At 49.3% G+C, this 15,640-nt stretch overlaps 1 protein-coding gene across 19 annotated transcripts in view; it reads right to left on the reverse strand.

Annotated features, from left to right (window-relative positions):
* The window catches only part of PTPRF (protein tyrosine phosphatase receptor type F), a 375,667-nt gene that overhangs the window by 40,654 nt on the left and 319,373 nt on the right, over positions 1 to 15,640 (reverse strand). For 9 of the 19 annotated variants that reach the window (XM_064665453.1, XM_064665460.1, XM_064665456.1 and 6 more), the window contains 6 exons: positions 13,221 to 13,247; positions 10,862 to 10,979; positions 8,015 to 8,593; positions 7,287 to 7,384; positions 1,743 to 1,996; positions 954 to 1,044 (listed from right to left, as the gene is read on the reverse strand). In XM_064665453.1, the coding sequence (XP_064521523.1) occupies positions 954 to 1,044; positions 1,743 to 1,996; positions 7,287 to 7,384; positions 8,015 to 8,593; positions 10,862 to 10,979; positions 13,221 to 13,247 (1,167 nt within the window). The remainder of the gene's footprint in view (positions 1 to 953; positions 1,045 to 1,742; positions 1,997 to 7,286; positions 7,385 to 8,014; positions 8,594 to 10,861; positions 10,980 to 13,220; positions 13,248 to 15,640) is intronic. The other 10 variants (XM_064665465.1, XM_064665463.1, XM_064665459.1 and 7 more) reach the window with 3 other exon arrangements.

Consider the following 15,640-nt stretch of genomic DNA (forward strand, 5'->3'; position numbering starts at 1 on the left):
CCAAACCATCCTTTCTCATCTTGGTCTTCTATTTCTTGTGACATCTGTGATGTTGGTAAACTTGCAACGAAAAGATGCAGGAGACTTGGGGGATGATGCTTCTCCACCACACAGTTGTGCTTCATGTGCAGAACAGATCCACCAATACACATTGTGAGCCCAGACCTCTCAGAAAAGACTGTAATCATTCAAATAAAGATAAGGGCTGACTTACAGCTCCTCACAGTTTGTCATTTCTGAGTACTTCAAGCTTGCAACTTTGTTCTCTTAATGGATCTTTCTGTGTGTGATTTTGTGGAATTTTTCCTTTTTGCTTTGGGGCTGATGGTGTGTGTGGGGAAGAAAGAGCCCATAAAACCCTTCCTGACACCTGCACACATTCCATGCTACTGGTGTTGGAGCACTCCTGCACAGAACAAGCTGCATCTTGGGGCAATGGGCTGGTGAACACTGAAAGTCTTTAACGAGCAAGCGTGAAGGGACCTCTGCAGGTTTTGTTAGATAGTAGAGTGAACTCTTTATCTACACTGCAGGCTTAGGTCCTACCCAGAGAGGGAAAAGCTTCCTGAGAAAACAGCTTAATAAACTGAAATCAAAACCTTTCTCTCCTACCTTGTTTGCAAAATCAGCATGGTTGTTCCAGCTAGAGAGGCTGCAAGGACTGTCTGACCTGAGACAGGATCTGTCCTCATCAGAGCTCTGAGACACTCAAGCGTGGTCTCCTAAGGGAGCACATTTTGGGAGGTGGTTCCTCCTTTGGTTGACTCCAGCCCCCTTCCCACATGCTGTCACCAGCCAAGAAAGGCCAAGGGGACACCCATCCCACAGCTCCCACCTCTGATGTGCAGCCTGCACCTGTGTCACCGCATCCATGCTGCTGCCAGGAGGCCTGGGGAAAGTGTGCTGGGCCGCCTGGGAACCACTTCCATCACAGTAGCTGCTACAATTCCTACCTGGTCCAGCTCCATCTCATCAGGTGTCCGCCACCGAGCAGTCGGGGTGCTGGTGCTCTGATCTGCTGGCACAACCACGATGTAGTACCACCTGGGAAGGAAGGAAAGCATAAAGACTGGATCCTAAGCCTCTGGCACGTCACCAAATGACGTGTGCTGTGTGCCTCTCAGGGCTGACCTGCTCCTTTCCCTGCCCTGCAAGCAACAAAAGGGCTCAGCAAGGAAAAAGCTCATTTTCCAGCTCCACCAGAGAAGAGAATACTCCCGTTAGCACTCATTAGGATAATGAAGATCTACAGACTGTGTTCCAGAGGGTGGTGTAGGAGCTGTGAGAAGGACATTTATATAATCGGATTGTAGCAAGAACCCTGGGGGAATTGAGCTTCAGCACAAGGATACCACAGTAACGAATAAGACTTCCACAAACTCACTTTTTTAATCTCCTTGAGGCTTTAGGCATTATTTATTTAAAGGATATTATACAGTGTCAGAGAAAGTCCCTCCTGATCCTCAACCGTGTTTCTGCTGGTAGCATCTGGAGTATACCCACCAGGGTGAGGGCAAACTATCAGAGAATTGTCTTAATTTTATTACACGTAAATATTTGCTCAGGAAGAGCCAACAGCGTGATCCCATGTCATGGGTAAATGCCTGACTCTGTACCAGAGCCTGCTCGGAAATTCAGTCCCAGGTTACAAAATCCACAGGTTGGCAGAGGTCTGCCCTGCCTTTCCTTCCCTACCTCTAGCCCCCACCCCTAACCTTCTCCACCCAAGGCACGGCACTTACCTAACTGGCACGGTGGTCTGCACTTTGGGCAGGGTGAGTGTGAATTTTCCTTCCTGTATGTACTTGTTTGTGGCGATGGGTTTGCTCTGCAAGACGTCAGGAGCAGTGCGGATTGAGACGAGGTGCTGGAGCCCCCCAGCACTGCTCCCACGGTTCATTAGCACAAAAGAATAGTCCGTGTCAGGCTGGAGGTCACTTATGAGTTTCTTCATTGAGTGGCCGTCCACCTCCACACTCTGGCTATTGTAGAGAATCTGAAAGGAGAAAGGGACGCGTTCATGCAGCTGACAGCTGCTGCTGCTGCTGCAAACTCACACTCAAAATAGCAGTGCTAAAGATGACAATTTGCCTCTGGGCCCTACCTCAGGTGGGTCGGCTACTGTGTGCTTCGTAAACAGCCATAAATCTTTAGCTAAAGAAGAGCAACCCCCAGCAGAGGGTTGAGCTGCGCTCCTTGTACCTCAAAGTGACGGAGCAGAGAGGGGGTCATATCAGCAATGCCTGGGTGGCCAGTGCCAGCAGTGAGGCTGGTGGTGCCACAAGCACTGCTTTTCAGCACCTATTTGGGGAAGGAAGCCAGATGGCCATGCTTGGCCCCCGCGTGGGGATGGACAGGGTTTTGTTTCTTGTCTCACGAGGCTACAACACACAATATGCCTGTGGGGTAAAATCCTGTGTGCTCTGAATTGGTATCACTCCCGTGTCCACCAGCTGATGCCTGATCTGATGGTTAATGCAGATCATCCCCGCCCCCAGCAAGGTGACCGGGGGCTTACACGCCTCACCAATGATCTGACAAATCCGGCTCACAAACTGGTACCCGAAACAGCGGCTCTGCAGGTGCGACACCCCGTCGTCATGACAACAGATGCTGGCACCACACAGCCGTGGGCAGGAGGTCGGTGCTGCTCTTCCCTGCCGTGCTTGGAGCGAGAGGCTGCTGGGCAGGGCAGGGCAGAGCTGCTGGTGGCCGGGGGCAGCCCCCCCACGCAGAGCTTCCCCCCTTGGGCCTCTCAGCTAATGACATTTTCTCAGCGCCTTGTCACAGACAGGCAGGACCCCCATCTCACACCAGGCACAGAAGCCACGGGCACTGCTGAGTTAGCTGCACTAAACAGCCCATCTGCCCAGGGAACCTTGATCCTGATCCTGCCAGAGCAACCCCAAAACCCTGAGTGCTGCCTCTGCAAAGCAAAAACTCAAGCAGTTCCTGTAGACAGAGACAAATGGGGTGTAGAGAACTGGAGAGGCCACAGGTTGTGCCCCAGCTGTGAGAAAACAGCGTTTCTTTCTACCAGGTGACTGTCCAGCACAGACAAATCCAGTTGGATTCCTGACAGTGGTGCAGAGACACAGCATACCAAAAACCAGCAATGGCAGAGCTGGAGCATGTTAAACCATGGCTGCTATTACTTGTTGCAAGCAGAGACTACACAGCAACAGAGGCCTTGAGAGAGAGAAGACAGTTCTGTGGAAGAATTACTTGAAGAAAAACAGATTTTTTCACCAGCTGAGCCCCCCATTCAGGCTTACACAGGCAGCAAGGGCGGGACCAAACTTTCCTTCCAAGTCTCCTTTTCAGCAGGTGGCAGACATCTACAGAAAGCTGCCAGCTTTCTGGGACAAGTGCAGCTGGTTAGCGCTGCTCTAATATTTAGTGTTGGAGCTGGGAGGAGAAGAGAGGTCCTGGAAAGAGATCTGAAGGACAGTGGAGCACAAGGACCAAGCTAGGGCTGGAATTTGCAGCTCTGCTTTTGTGTTACCTGAACAGTGATACCCACAGCTCATCATGTCACTTTGCATGGGGGTCAGGAGAAAGAGCCCCAGCTTTTTTGCTGATGAGAAAAGAGTCCTAACAGGTAACACAGCAGCAGTGAGGAGCCAGCTATGGAGAAGAGATGCAACCAATCTCGTTTGTTGACATGCTTCAGTTTGCAGCAATGGACTGCAAAAGTAAGTACCAAGTACCAAAATAACAGAGGTTTGCAGGGAAAAATGTCCTGCTGGTTGCTCCATGTGCAGGAAAGGCTTTAAAAGGTAGGACAGCCAGAGGGAGTTGTTCTCTGCTGTGACTTCTCTTATGATATTTTCTCCTGGGCTTTAATACCTTTCTCCAAAGACATGTACATCAGATGGGTGCTACAATGAGTGAAAAATCAAAACGAAGAAATGCTTCTTGCAGCACCACAATATCAGATACACAGCTGGCAGGATTCCCCTGGCTCCGACACAGAAGTAGGCACAACAAAGACAGGACTACCAGACTTCAAGTAATCTTAGCAGCTTTGCTGTGTGGGCCAGCACCACCCCTTGCAATGACACTGCAATAGTACATGTCCAGATATACCAGATACCAGAGTCAGGGGGTGTCCTGGGGGAGCAGCGGGACCTCTCTTTCATGTGCTCCAACACAGATTTGAACAAAACCAAACTTCCAACATTAAGACCTATGCTGAAAGGATGAAAAACCCACAGAGTTCTGTTGCCTCTCAGATGAGATTTCTCATTATAAATTCTTCTCTAATAAAGGTATCAGCGACTCATTCTGTGTGCACTGTGTGCTCTAGGGAAGACAGCCACCAACTGCCTGCACACGAGGCATGTGCTGCGGACAGAGCCATTTTCCTACAGCAAGAGGAGGCAGAAGAGATGGTCAGGCATTTCAGTTCAGAGTTTCCCTGCTTGCTCTGCACTGGAACTGGCCAGGACACAGCCTTTGATTCAGTGCTAACACCAAATAACAATTTTTATTGCCATGCACAGAAATTTGCATCTGAAGACAGTGAAACTGCCATTTGCAATGCTTTCCTGAAGCATTCTCTGCCATCTCCCCTCTTCACAGTTGCTGCAGCAGTTCTGCGTTCCTTTACCTGCCACAACACATTGTCTTCTCAGATGTTATGCACCATTAGTCAAGGCCTCTGCACAAACCTTGAAATAACGTGAGGGCTCAGAAACAGTCATTCATGTGCAGCTGGAAGATGCCCGGAAGCTCAGGCAGGAATGCTATTTAGAGGTTGCATCATGGCCCACTGGTAACTATTGGAGTCAGCAGCAAATCTGGCCCAAGGGCTCTGAACTGCCAAACAGTGCTGACTAGCCCATGGATTGCTGTAAAATGTCATCCGCGCTGCTCCTACCCATGAGAGAAGATTTGCAAAGGTAGGTGGGCCCAAATGTCACTGCTGAAGGTCTCATGCTTGATTTCAAGGCAGTACAGAATGTATTGAACTAAAAGATGAAAAGACACATCGTGTGCAAGAGACAATGACTCGATGGAGAAACAGACGTGGTTGGTATATTTACAAGGAGGAGTAACTATGCATTCCATGGGACACCCTGTGAGAAAGCACTGCCCAGCAATCTCAGGGCTTATTTCCAAACCTGTATCATTATGATTTTCAAAAGGTGCTGCTCCTTCTCCCCATTTGTAAAATACCTTGCAGTGCTGGCTTTACCAATATATCCTCTGTCCTGCTCTTAAGTTGAAGAATGTGTCTCAGGAAAATGCAGTTTCCCCAAGGAGAAGGTTGTATCTATCTTGCACTTTTTGTGAAAGCTCCAGAACAGCTTTCTGCAAGCACGGTGGAATAAAAAAGGAATAGTGCCCCTGCTCCACCACAACTGCTGGGCAACATTTTACAGGGAATTTATCTCCTGGACCAGAAGAAGCTGTGAAAATTCCCCAAAGAGATCTCAAACCTTCATTATTGATTTGGCAGCAAAGAAAAATCTTAAGGTCTCAGTTTATCCCCTAATAAAAAAAAAGCACCAGTCCTGCCTTTGCCTCACTATTCATTGTCAGAACAATATCTACTTTAATTAAATCTGTTAAAGTAGAATATGACACCCTTTGGGACATAGATTTAGCATGAGACTGTTTATCAAGTGTAGATAATACTAATTGTTCCCATGGAGATTTATCTGCTATGCTAGTTACAGTATTAGGCTCTGGCCTCAGCATCCCATGTGCCTGAATTAGAGGAGAGAGGTGAACCTTGTTTATAAAAATACAAAATCCTGAAGGTTAAGGATTTCTTTCAAGTGGCACAATCAACGAGTTAGAGCTGACCCTGGTAGCTCCTGGCCTTGACTTCTGTGCGTCTGCAAGTCTGGGAATATTAATAGAAAGGAGGCACTATTACAGAAATATCCTTGTAACACTCTAATTTGCATGACTGCTCTTAAGTTAGCAAGTGGCTAATGCCATCTGCTCCTGTGTCATCTGAGGGTTAACCCACAGCAGGGGCAGACCCTGAGTCACCCCTGTGTAAGCAGTCACAGCTATGCAGCTAAGAGAGGAGACAGACAGGGTACCAGCATTACATCCTTGGCTCCTGGCTACCTCCAACCACTCCACCATCCTTGTGTGGTAGTAATGCTCCAAAGGTCACACTGTCCCTTTCTAGCACTGTGCTGTCACACAGAGACGTGGGCTTTGGGCCACAAGAAAAGGCCCAAGCAAGGTGAAGGACTCTGGTTCTTCAGCAGAGTGCAAAGTAACAGGGCTCTGTGAAGCTCCTTGCGGCCAGATATCTGAACACTGACCCTAATGAACCCTACATGTGGGAAAGCTTTGAATACCACAAGGTACTCACAAAAGCCTTGTCTGCTTCAACTAAACTCAGCATGTTAACAAGTGCCTGTTATTGATCATGGTAATTCAGCTTCACAATTTAAACAAGGAGAGCTAGTAACAAGGAAGGGGAGGTGCTCATCTGCTTTGATGTGGATGCGGTCCAAGATTTCCCCTCACTCCCCTGGCCATGGATCCGCTACAACTCCTGCACGCCTTGCATTTTCTCTTTAGGCACAGCATGGCTGGGGGTATTTGCAAAGAGGAAGAGAAGTCATGCTGCTTCCACCCTGGCCACCTTTGCAGAGGCACCAGATTGCTGCTCAGACTGGGTGGAAGGTTATCCTCAGCAATCTGACACGTTTCTTAAGCGAGAGAAACTCCACTGAGATATGCAAAAATTTCCACCACACTCTAGTCTTTTACCTGCATCAGTGACACGTACTGGGGGACAGACAAGAGCAGGAAGACATCAGGTCATCAGTGTTGTCTGCAGCCTGCTGGATGACACCACATCCAGAACTGTACGGGACAAAAGAGAGCAGCAGCCATTCCTCCAGAGCTCCCTATGCACTGACACATCTTGTGCTGCTCACATCTGTAACACCTTCAGGAAGGGTGATGATGCTTCTCCCCTTCACACCCTGAGATTATACATCCGCCCTGATGCTCTGAAGTAAGCCATGAAGGTGATATGGGTATTTGAGACAGGACACACTGCAGGAGTCGTTCTTAGTTTGATTCACTGGCTGGTCTTCAGACCAGTTTGTCCTGATCTCCTGCGATTAAATCAAATTTACAACTTTTCATGCTTCAACTCCGGTGTCAGGCATCAGGACAGGCTTGTGTGACCACTGTCATGGAGTGACAGTGGCCAGTCTGACCGGTAGGCCCCAGCTGCTGCTGCTATCCACTGTCCTGCTCACTGCCACAGGTGGAGCTCCCAGTCCTCCAAATCCCACCCTTACCTTAAAAGGCACTGCAGATTTATAGGAGTCAGGCACTTCCCAGCTCAGCAACACAGACGTTTTCATGACGGCATTGACGCGGAAGTTCTTAGCAAACACTGAAAGGAAAAACAAGATACTTGAGCACTGTAAGGCCAAGTCAGGAGGGAGCCAGGCAGCAGCTCAAATCCAGGGCTCTCTTTGTCTAACTCAGCAGCAGAGGTCAAAGAGTTCAGCTACAGCAGAGAAGTAAGAAATGAGGAGAAGAGAGCAGCAGCCTTTTACCAAGTCTACAGTCTCCAGTAGAGTTTTGCTTTTTGACTATACTTTCCAGCATTACAGAAAGGAAGTCGTAGGCTGAACTGCAGCCTTTCTCTCTCCCCCCTCCACTCACACTCTCTTGGCCCTTTGTCAGGATCAAAGAACAGCGGTGTTCAGGTACTGGATCTACAGATGATTCTACTCAGCCACTTGCTCCAGTTCAAGGAAGAGCCTTTCATGTACAGATAAAACATCAAAGTGTGCCTGTGGAGGCAATTAAGGTACCACCAATGCCCCTCTCCTCCCAAACGGCAACTTTAAGGAAATCTTCATTGAGCCTTCCCTCACTGAACCAGTTTTAGACTAGGGTGCCACACAGTACCTGATCACAACAGTCAGAGCAGAGGGGAGTGCAGCCTCACGAACCAAAGCAAAGGTCCCTGTCCTGGAGACAGAGCTTGCTTAGGGCTTGTTAGAGGGGCACTTACCTTGCTCCACAGGCATGGTCCGGGACTGGATGCTGGGGCTGAGTGGCCCAGCCCCCTTACTGGTTCGGGCCCTCACTTTGATGTCATAAGTGGTATCAGGTTTCAAATTTGTCAAAGTGATACTTGTGTCCCTGGTGAGGTTAACCAGGTCCTGCTGGCTATTTATGTCTCTGTATACCACCGTGTAGTTCACGATCTTGCCATTTCTTTCTGCCAAGACCGGGGGATCCCAAGCAACTTCTGTGGTGGAAGTGGTGAGACCCACCACGCGCAGGTTCTGTGGGAAGCCGCTTGGCACATCTTCAGCAGTAGTGATCTCCTTCTCAAACTCCTCTCCTGGGCCAGCTCTGTTCTTGGCAGACAATCTGAAGAGGTACGTGGCCCCCTTGTGCAGGTTGGTCACAGTGTAGTGATGGTCTCTCTTCCCGAAGTCTATCGTATTCATTTTTTCCTCATCCAGACGTCTGTACTGCAGCCGGTAACCCAGCAGCTCCCCTACCATCTCCTTGGGTGGGTGCCACTGGATGAGGGCTGTGTTCATGGCTGTCGTGCTAATCATCATGGTGGGCTTCCCCGGGACTGCAACATAAACACACAATGACCATCTATAGCCTGGGAGGAGGGGAAGGAAGGATGGCTTCTGTGCTGCTCAGTCCATGAGGATTGAGGAAAGTGGGAAAGTTCAGACAAGAGGGTGAAGAGGACGACAAACAATTCACATGGATAGAGGCAGACCGACCCTAATCCAGTGGCGAGGGAAGCTGGAGCCAGCCAGCTCTTGGCTGCCATTTTCCCATGTGCTGCCACTTAAACAGGAAATAAATTCAGCTATATCCAGCCCCAAAATTCATTCCCTTTTACAGGAAAGGTTTAAGGGACCTCAGAGCATCATATTTATCTCAGAGAAGATCTGAATCCCGTCCTCCCAATCAGTGGTCTTCAGACACTCCAGCCAGTGCACAGTATCAGGCCATGCTGACCTGGCACACTGTACCACCACAGACACCCAGAAGCCTGATTCCAGCACCCCGGTCTGTCTGGAGGCAGACAAATTTCATCCTGAAACCTTGCAGTTTTACCATCTGCAGAGGCAGCGAGCAGAGCTGGGTGGGCTGTTTGCCATCAGAATACATTTTTGGTTTAGCTGAGAAGCAGATTCATGATGTCAGTGTCGATGTGAGAGGTGAACACAAGCGTTCCACAGGACTTTTGCTTATGCTGCACAAGTCAAGGGGTGTTGCCGTCACGGGTTAGGAACTGATAGCTTTAAATTGATGGTTTAATACCTTGATCTCTTTCACTTAAAAAAAAGAACGTGTCTTCACATCAGCTCAGATTTGTAAACAAATCAACTGATAGGGAAGATACTCAGAATCAAAGGGATGGGGCCACTGATATGAAAACAAAAATGGGACTGTAGCCAAACCTAGTTAAATATCCTTGCACGGTTTTGAAAGGTATGAGCCCACAGATGAGCACAAGAGGAAACCGTATTTGACAGAATTATGGCCCGATTTTGCCATCAGAGGGCGATACCAATGCTCCCCTTTGAGGTCAGGCCTGCAGCCGAGCCTCTACGAAGGCAGCTCTGGGGGCGGTTTTGTAGATATTTCAGACATACAACTACATTCCCAGTGCCAGAGCCATCCTCCTTGCACTCATAATACAATGTCTAACAGCAGCTAGAGTATTAAGGGACACCTTATTTTCAAAGCTGATTCCAAATATTAACCTTAAATGTGCACCATAACACAGGGAGACCCATTGTGGTTTACAGGGCAACACTGGGACGTTTAGGAAGCTTTTCCTGTTTATAGGACAGCTGTAGCAATTTGATGAACAGAGCGTACATTACGGCGAGGCACAAGGGAGACAGCATTTGAGACTGTGACAGTGGAAACTACCTCTGGAACTCCCCATATGCAGCGCAGAGGAGATGGCAAGCTGTTCCCTGTCTAAAAGCACCAGGAACAAACGCTCTCAGTTTGCACAAGCCGCATTCCCGTAAATAACAAGTGGTAAATACTGCTCCTGCAGTTGATGTGGGGAAGCAGCACGATTATCAGTTGTAGGACAGGTCTAGTGAGTGGAAAAGGTGAGTGGACAAGACAGTGTCAACTAGTTGGTGCCACTGCCAAAGGCAAGCTTGACCACATCCGGAGGAAAGCACCTGGTGACTCCTGGGTGCCCCTGCTCCAGGCCGAGGCTCCTGTGTTGCACTAGGCACAGGTACGACTCTCTACTGAGAAAGCTGAGCTGGGCTGGGATCACCAGGACCTAGAAGTTGTGTCTGCAGCACTTCTATGGCAGGATTTGTTGCACTCCAGGTTTTACCATGGCTCTAGGAGCAGCCAGGCTCAGCTATGTAAGCCTGGGGAGACAGCAGCAGCAATGGCTGGGGGGAGCTGAGAAGCACCTCTTAGGACCCCTCTGTGCCAGGGGCCATCCAGGCAGCACTGCAGTCACCAAAGGAAGCAAGACATAGCATTTGCCTATGGGAACAAGGTGAGGACAGGCCAGGATTCCAAAAGCTGAGGGAGGGCCTGGACTTTCAGGCTTCCTCTTCCCAGGTCTCTGGACTATGCAGATGAGCTCAGACCCATGAGTTTCATTGCTCTCTCACCAGCCCTGGCAGCGTCTGTCCATCTGTTTGCTGCACTTTGCTCAGGTGATCCAGTGGCAAAGCCTGTAAGCGTGGGCTGGAGATCACAAGAGTAGGTACCTCTGCAGCGTCTCCAGCCCTCTTCCTTCCTCCTGTACAGGTGCCTTGGCCATGCTCCCCACGCACCTCTTGGGAGGTTTTACCACCACCCCTACGAGGCTGTGACACCTGCTCCCCACACTCACCTGCCCCTGTGGTGGTGATGACTTTCGGCTTGCTGCGGGCACCATCTCCCTTGGTGGTGTAGGCAGCAACTGTGACGGAGTAGGTGGTTTCTGGCAGCAGGCCTCCAATGACTGTCTCCTGGGAGCACATCCACACAGCAGAGAAGAGGCAAACGAGAAGAGCAAACACTTGTTACCGGAGTGAGCAAAAGGAGGGCACTGGGGTCAGTGTCTCCAACAGCAACACACTGACACACTCGCTGGCTCACACTCATGCACCGTGCTCAAACACACACGTCACACAGAGCCAGCAAACAACTGCTGCCACTCCAACATTCACCTGCCTAATTTCAATCCCTGTCTCTAACACCTGGCCTTTCCAGGGACCCACCAGCAACTTGTGTCAACAGCTTGTGCTCTCCCACGGCTTCTGCCAAGAGGGAGATCTGATCCAGATATGGTCCTGCTTGAAGCCTGAAAGTAAGAGTACTATGGAGCTGTGAACCAGAGCAAAAGCCAGTTCAGCTGGCTGTGTGAATCTCTTGGGGGCTAATTCTGGGATTTTTTAAGTTGTCTCTTGCAGCAGAGCCGTGGGGGAGCACAGGGAGACAGTGCAGGGGCGGGGGCCCCGGGCAGGGAGCACCTGCAGTGCTACAGCACCGTGTTCACCCTCCTTGCCAGGCATGGTGTTGCAGGGCTGGGATGGGTCAGTGCAAGACACTGGCAAGACCTGGAGGGAAAAGCTGCATCGTGGGAGGTCTGGGAGGGGGCGGACTCGGTGGGCTGTTAGCATCCTTGCTAACTGGCTTCCTCTGGGCAGGAGAAGGGCATGGCTCTGCACTTCAATTTGAGATCAAAGAGGGGAGCATCACTCCTCCCTCCTGGCCTCCTGTGGAAATGTGAGGTGTGCCAAGCCTGGCTGGCCAGGCCTGCAAACGAGCAAGCAGAGCTAACTCAGCAGCTCCCAGCAGCTCTGGGAACTCAGGGCACGTACACCTGAGCTGCATTCATCTGTGGGTACTGTCTGGGCCATCAGCACTACAAACCCATTTGGTCAGGGAATAAGAGACAACTGGGCTGGAGAAGGGGCTGGGGAAGCTCTTGAAAAGGTGGCAGAGGCTCTGGGTTGGTTATTTACCCCTTCAGACAAGGAGAGGACCAGAGATGGAGAGGGTTAAGCTCGAGCTGCTGAGGACAGGCAGCATGGGCACTCTTAAGACGCTGCTCCTGGGGCCTGATCTCTGCCCCAGGGATCCTTGCCAGCTTGAGGGGTACAAGGGGCACCTGTGGTTGCTCTCAGGGCGTCGCCAGTCTCCCATCACTCACTCACACAACCACCCATGCTATTAAACCTGCTGATTTCCAGTCAGTGCTGCTGGTTCAGATTACCTGCCCAGGCTTACTCATCAGAATCACCGTGTTACCACTGCGGAACCAGCCAGCCCAGAGAAGTATCAACAAGCACCAACAAGAACCCCGCCAAAATCACCGTGTGAACCAGAGTCCAACCCCAACTCCGCCCCTGCAGCAGATGGTGTGTGCGGGTGAGCGGACGCGCAGTCCGACCGGTGCCAATGGACCCGCGGGGAAGCACTCTCATAAAACCTGCAGACTCTGATCATCCCAAGAGAATTCACTCCTCCCAAAATCCATGCAAAGAGAAATTCTCACGCAAAAGCATGCCACCGGGAGCAAAGCAAGCGAGCTGGGAGGAGGGGAGAGAGACGAGGGATGGATGAAAGAAGGTCTGATTGCATAATGCAAACACAGTGCTGTCATGACAAAGCCACTCCAAGCCAAGGATCCTCTGTACAAAGCAGGAGGAGAAATGCATCGTGCTGGGGAAGCTCACAGTAGGGCACATAATTGAATTGCTGACTCTAAAAAGGTCATTTCCTAGTTTGTTCCTCCAAATTTATATTTCAAAATTATGTTGGAAAAATTGAATTTAACTGTTTAAATGTGATTGTTTTCTTATTACTATCTGTGTTTCAGCCAAAGGTCACAGTTGAGGGTGTAGGTTATTTCTCATGACTACGATCAATGTGCTTTAAAGATTATATATCTAATTCTACCATGTAACTTGGTGGGCCAAGTAGGATGTGCCTCCTGAGTCGATCACCTGAGCCTGCCTGAAACTGCATTGCAACAAGCTGGATATACAGATTATAGGAAATGTCAATTGCTTTTCTGCATTTAGGAGCAACCTAAATGCCAATTTTCTCTGGATTTGCTGCTTGTGGAAGGTTTCACAGTGTAACTCTCCAGCCTCATTAAGGGAGTGAAAGGAATGTTTTGACAGCACTGTGTCTACAAAACTCACAAATCGAATTACCAAACCCCTCTTTTCCAACCTGGAACACACACAAGTGGTACTTACATGGTCGACGGAGTCCTCAGCTCTCCACTGATGGGGAAGAAAGGAAGGAGGAGAGAAAAATGGAGACACAGAGTTTTAAGGGACAACATGTAGGAAGGGGATGACGACGACAACAGCAGGAGTTAGCAGGACTGGGCTGGGGGAATTACAACACTTATACACAGAGGGTCACTTGGCACAGGCTGTGCCAAGGGGAGAAGTGGCACAGAGCAATTTTTGACATGCCGCTAGCCTGCGCAGTAGATCTGAGATCATTCACACAAACAGGGGTAAAGAGCTTCCTTCTCACATGAGTGAAGAGGTCATCACTTCCTAACTCTGCAGTACTTTCCCATTCTGGCTTTGCTTGCATTTTTCTGCCTCTTCCACAAGCAGAAGCAAGAAGGGATAGGTTGTACCAACAAGGCTCTGGGGCTGACTCCTGCCCCACAGGTCACTCACAACAGTTGTGTTGCCTGATCTCCAGTTTCTGTTCTAGTGATCCTCCAGCCACCATCTCTTGTTGACAACCAAAGACTTGAACACACAAAGCTCAGAGGGAACTCTGCAGGGAAGCACCAATGCAACATTTCCAGAGCTCCTCTTTCCTGTATCACTTGCAAGACAATGCTCTGGGGACTTGAGGAAAGTGAGAAGTGCTGTCTCTTGTCAACAGTGAAGGAGAGGCTGAGATCTTACACAGAGCTCCACGCTAAGCTGCTCCTCTCCAACAGTGCTGTGTGGCTTGGAGCGAGGTTCACACTCGTGCATGTACTGAGGAAACAGCTTCTCACTCCCAATTATATAGCAGCAAACACTCACTTGGCCCTGCAGGGAAAACTTCTACACAAACCATTTCCCACCAGAAGTTCACATAGATTCCTGGCCACAGCAGCTCAATTAGGGCTCGGAATTTTTCTGGCTGGATTTGGGGTTCTGAGGCATCAAAGCTGCATCGGGGTGGTGAGACAGCAGAGCTTGGCTGCTGCCACGCATGCCCACAGCACTGTTCTTTGTGGTTGATGCACCAAAGGAAGGTTTGCAGAGATCACAGTAAACTCTGTCTGCCAAAGTGATGCGTTACATCTCAGGTTACTAAATCTGACTGGAGGAAGCACCATTCCATGGGTTCAAGCACAGAAATGAAAGTGAAAATAGGTATTATTGCCCCTGACTCACAGTGTGAGTCCTGGCAAGCCTTGCTTCTGAGCCTGAGCTGACAGCTGTGAAACAGTGCTCAGATACTGACTTCCTCAGGACCCTGGGAAGCCCAGCAAATACTGCCAGAGTGCTTGGGAACCTGCAAGTGCAACAGAAGTACTAAACGGTATCAAACCTACAAGTTGCCTTTTGAACTCAGGCTATTTGAGGTGACTTTCACAGGCTGCCACCTATCACAGAGGCACAGTACTTTCCTCAGCAGTAAAATACATGGCATACTTCCAAAATATTTGCTATTTTATTCTCTAAATTCAGAAAGAAGAAGCTATTGGAGAAATGTTCCTCTAAGATTTTATTATAGTTCACTTACTTGATGCCGTGAGACTGCAATACAATTATTCCTCTAAATCACCTCAACATTAAATTTCAGCAAAGAAGTCAAGTTGTTCCTAAAGACTTCTTATAAAGCTGAGGCCTTTACTAAGTATTATGGTCTCTAAAGGCTCTTTTTCCACAGACATCTTGGTGCTACTTCCACTGTTGCACATTTAGTTCAACTCAAGTCGCAGCTGTTGATGTCCCACCTGTGCCAGCCAGCCCACACCATGGTCAACAGCCACACACTCTGCTCCTGCTGATCTAAAACCTGGAAGAAATCCTGCCAGTGGAAGGATATGAGGCCTGGTAGCTCTTTCTCCAGAATTAACTTCTCCTACAAAAGCATGTCCCTGGTGATGGGGGCCATATGGATGGCAGTAACACCCCAGCTCACCTCCACGTAGCTACAGGAGCAGAAGGTGACACCCCACTGGAATGAACAGCAGAGCAGAGTTGGGCTCAGGAGGCTGCTCAGGAGCCTCTCACACCATAGCAGGGAGTTTATCAGCTACTAGGATTTTAGACCAAGTGTTTAATGTTCAAACTCTGCTTGCTCTAATGTTTCAGTGGACTTTAATCTTGCATTAGATCAGAGTGCCAAGAAATGCCTTGAGATCTGTGCTGGAGGAGTAACAGTGAAAAGTCAGGCCTGCATAAATACCTCGGTAAAAAGTCGGTTTCATTATTAAAATATAATCTACAGATCAAAACATTTCCTTCCTTAAACTAGCTCAATTGCTTCTTAACTGTTTAAGGTTGGTCAGTAAGACAAATTGATCTGAAAAGCCCAGGAGCAGCCATAAAAAGAACTCAGAGAGGGCTGTGTGCATGAGGCAGGATGGCTTGGGGAAGTGCTAAAGCTAACGGTGTGTATTTATGGCAGCTGCAATGCCTTAATGTTT

Source organism: Pseudopipra pipra, chromosome 9, assembly GCF_036250125.1.
Source record: "Pseudopipra pipra isolate bDixPip1 chromosome 9, bDixPip1.hap1, whole genome shotgun sequence".
NCBI lineage: Eukaryota > Metazoa > Chordata > Aves > Passeriformes > Pipridae > Pseudopipra > Pseudopipra pipra.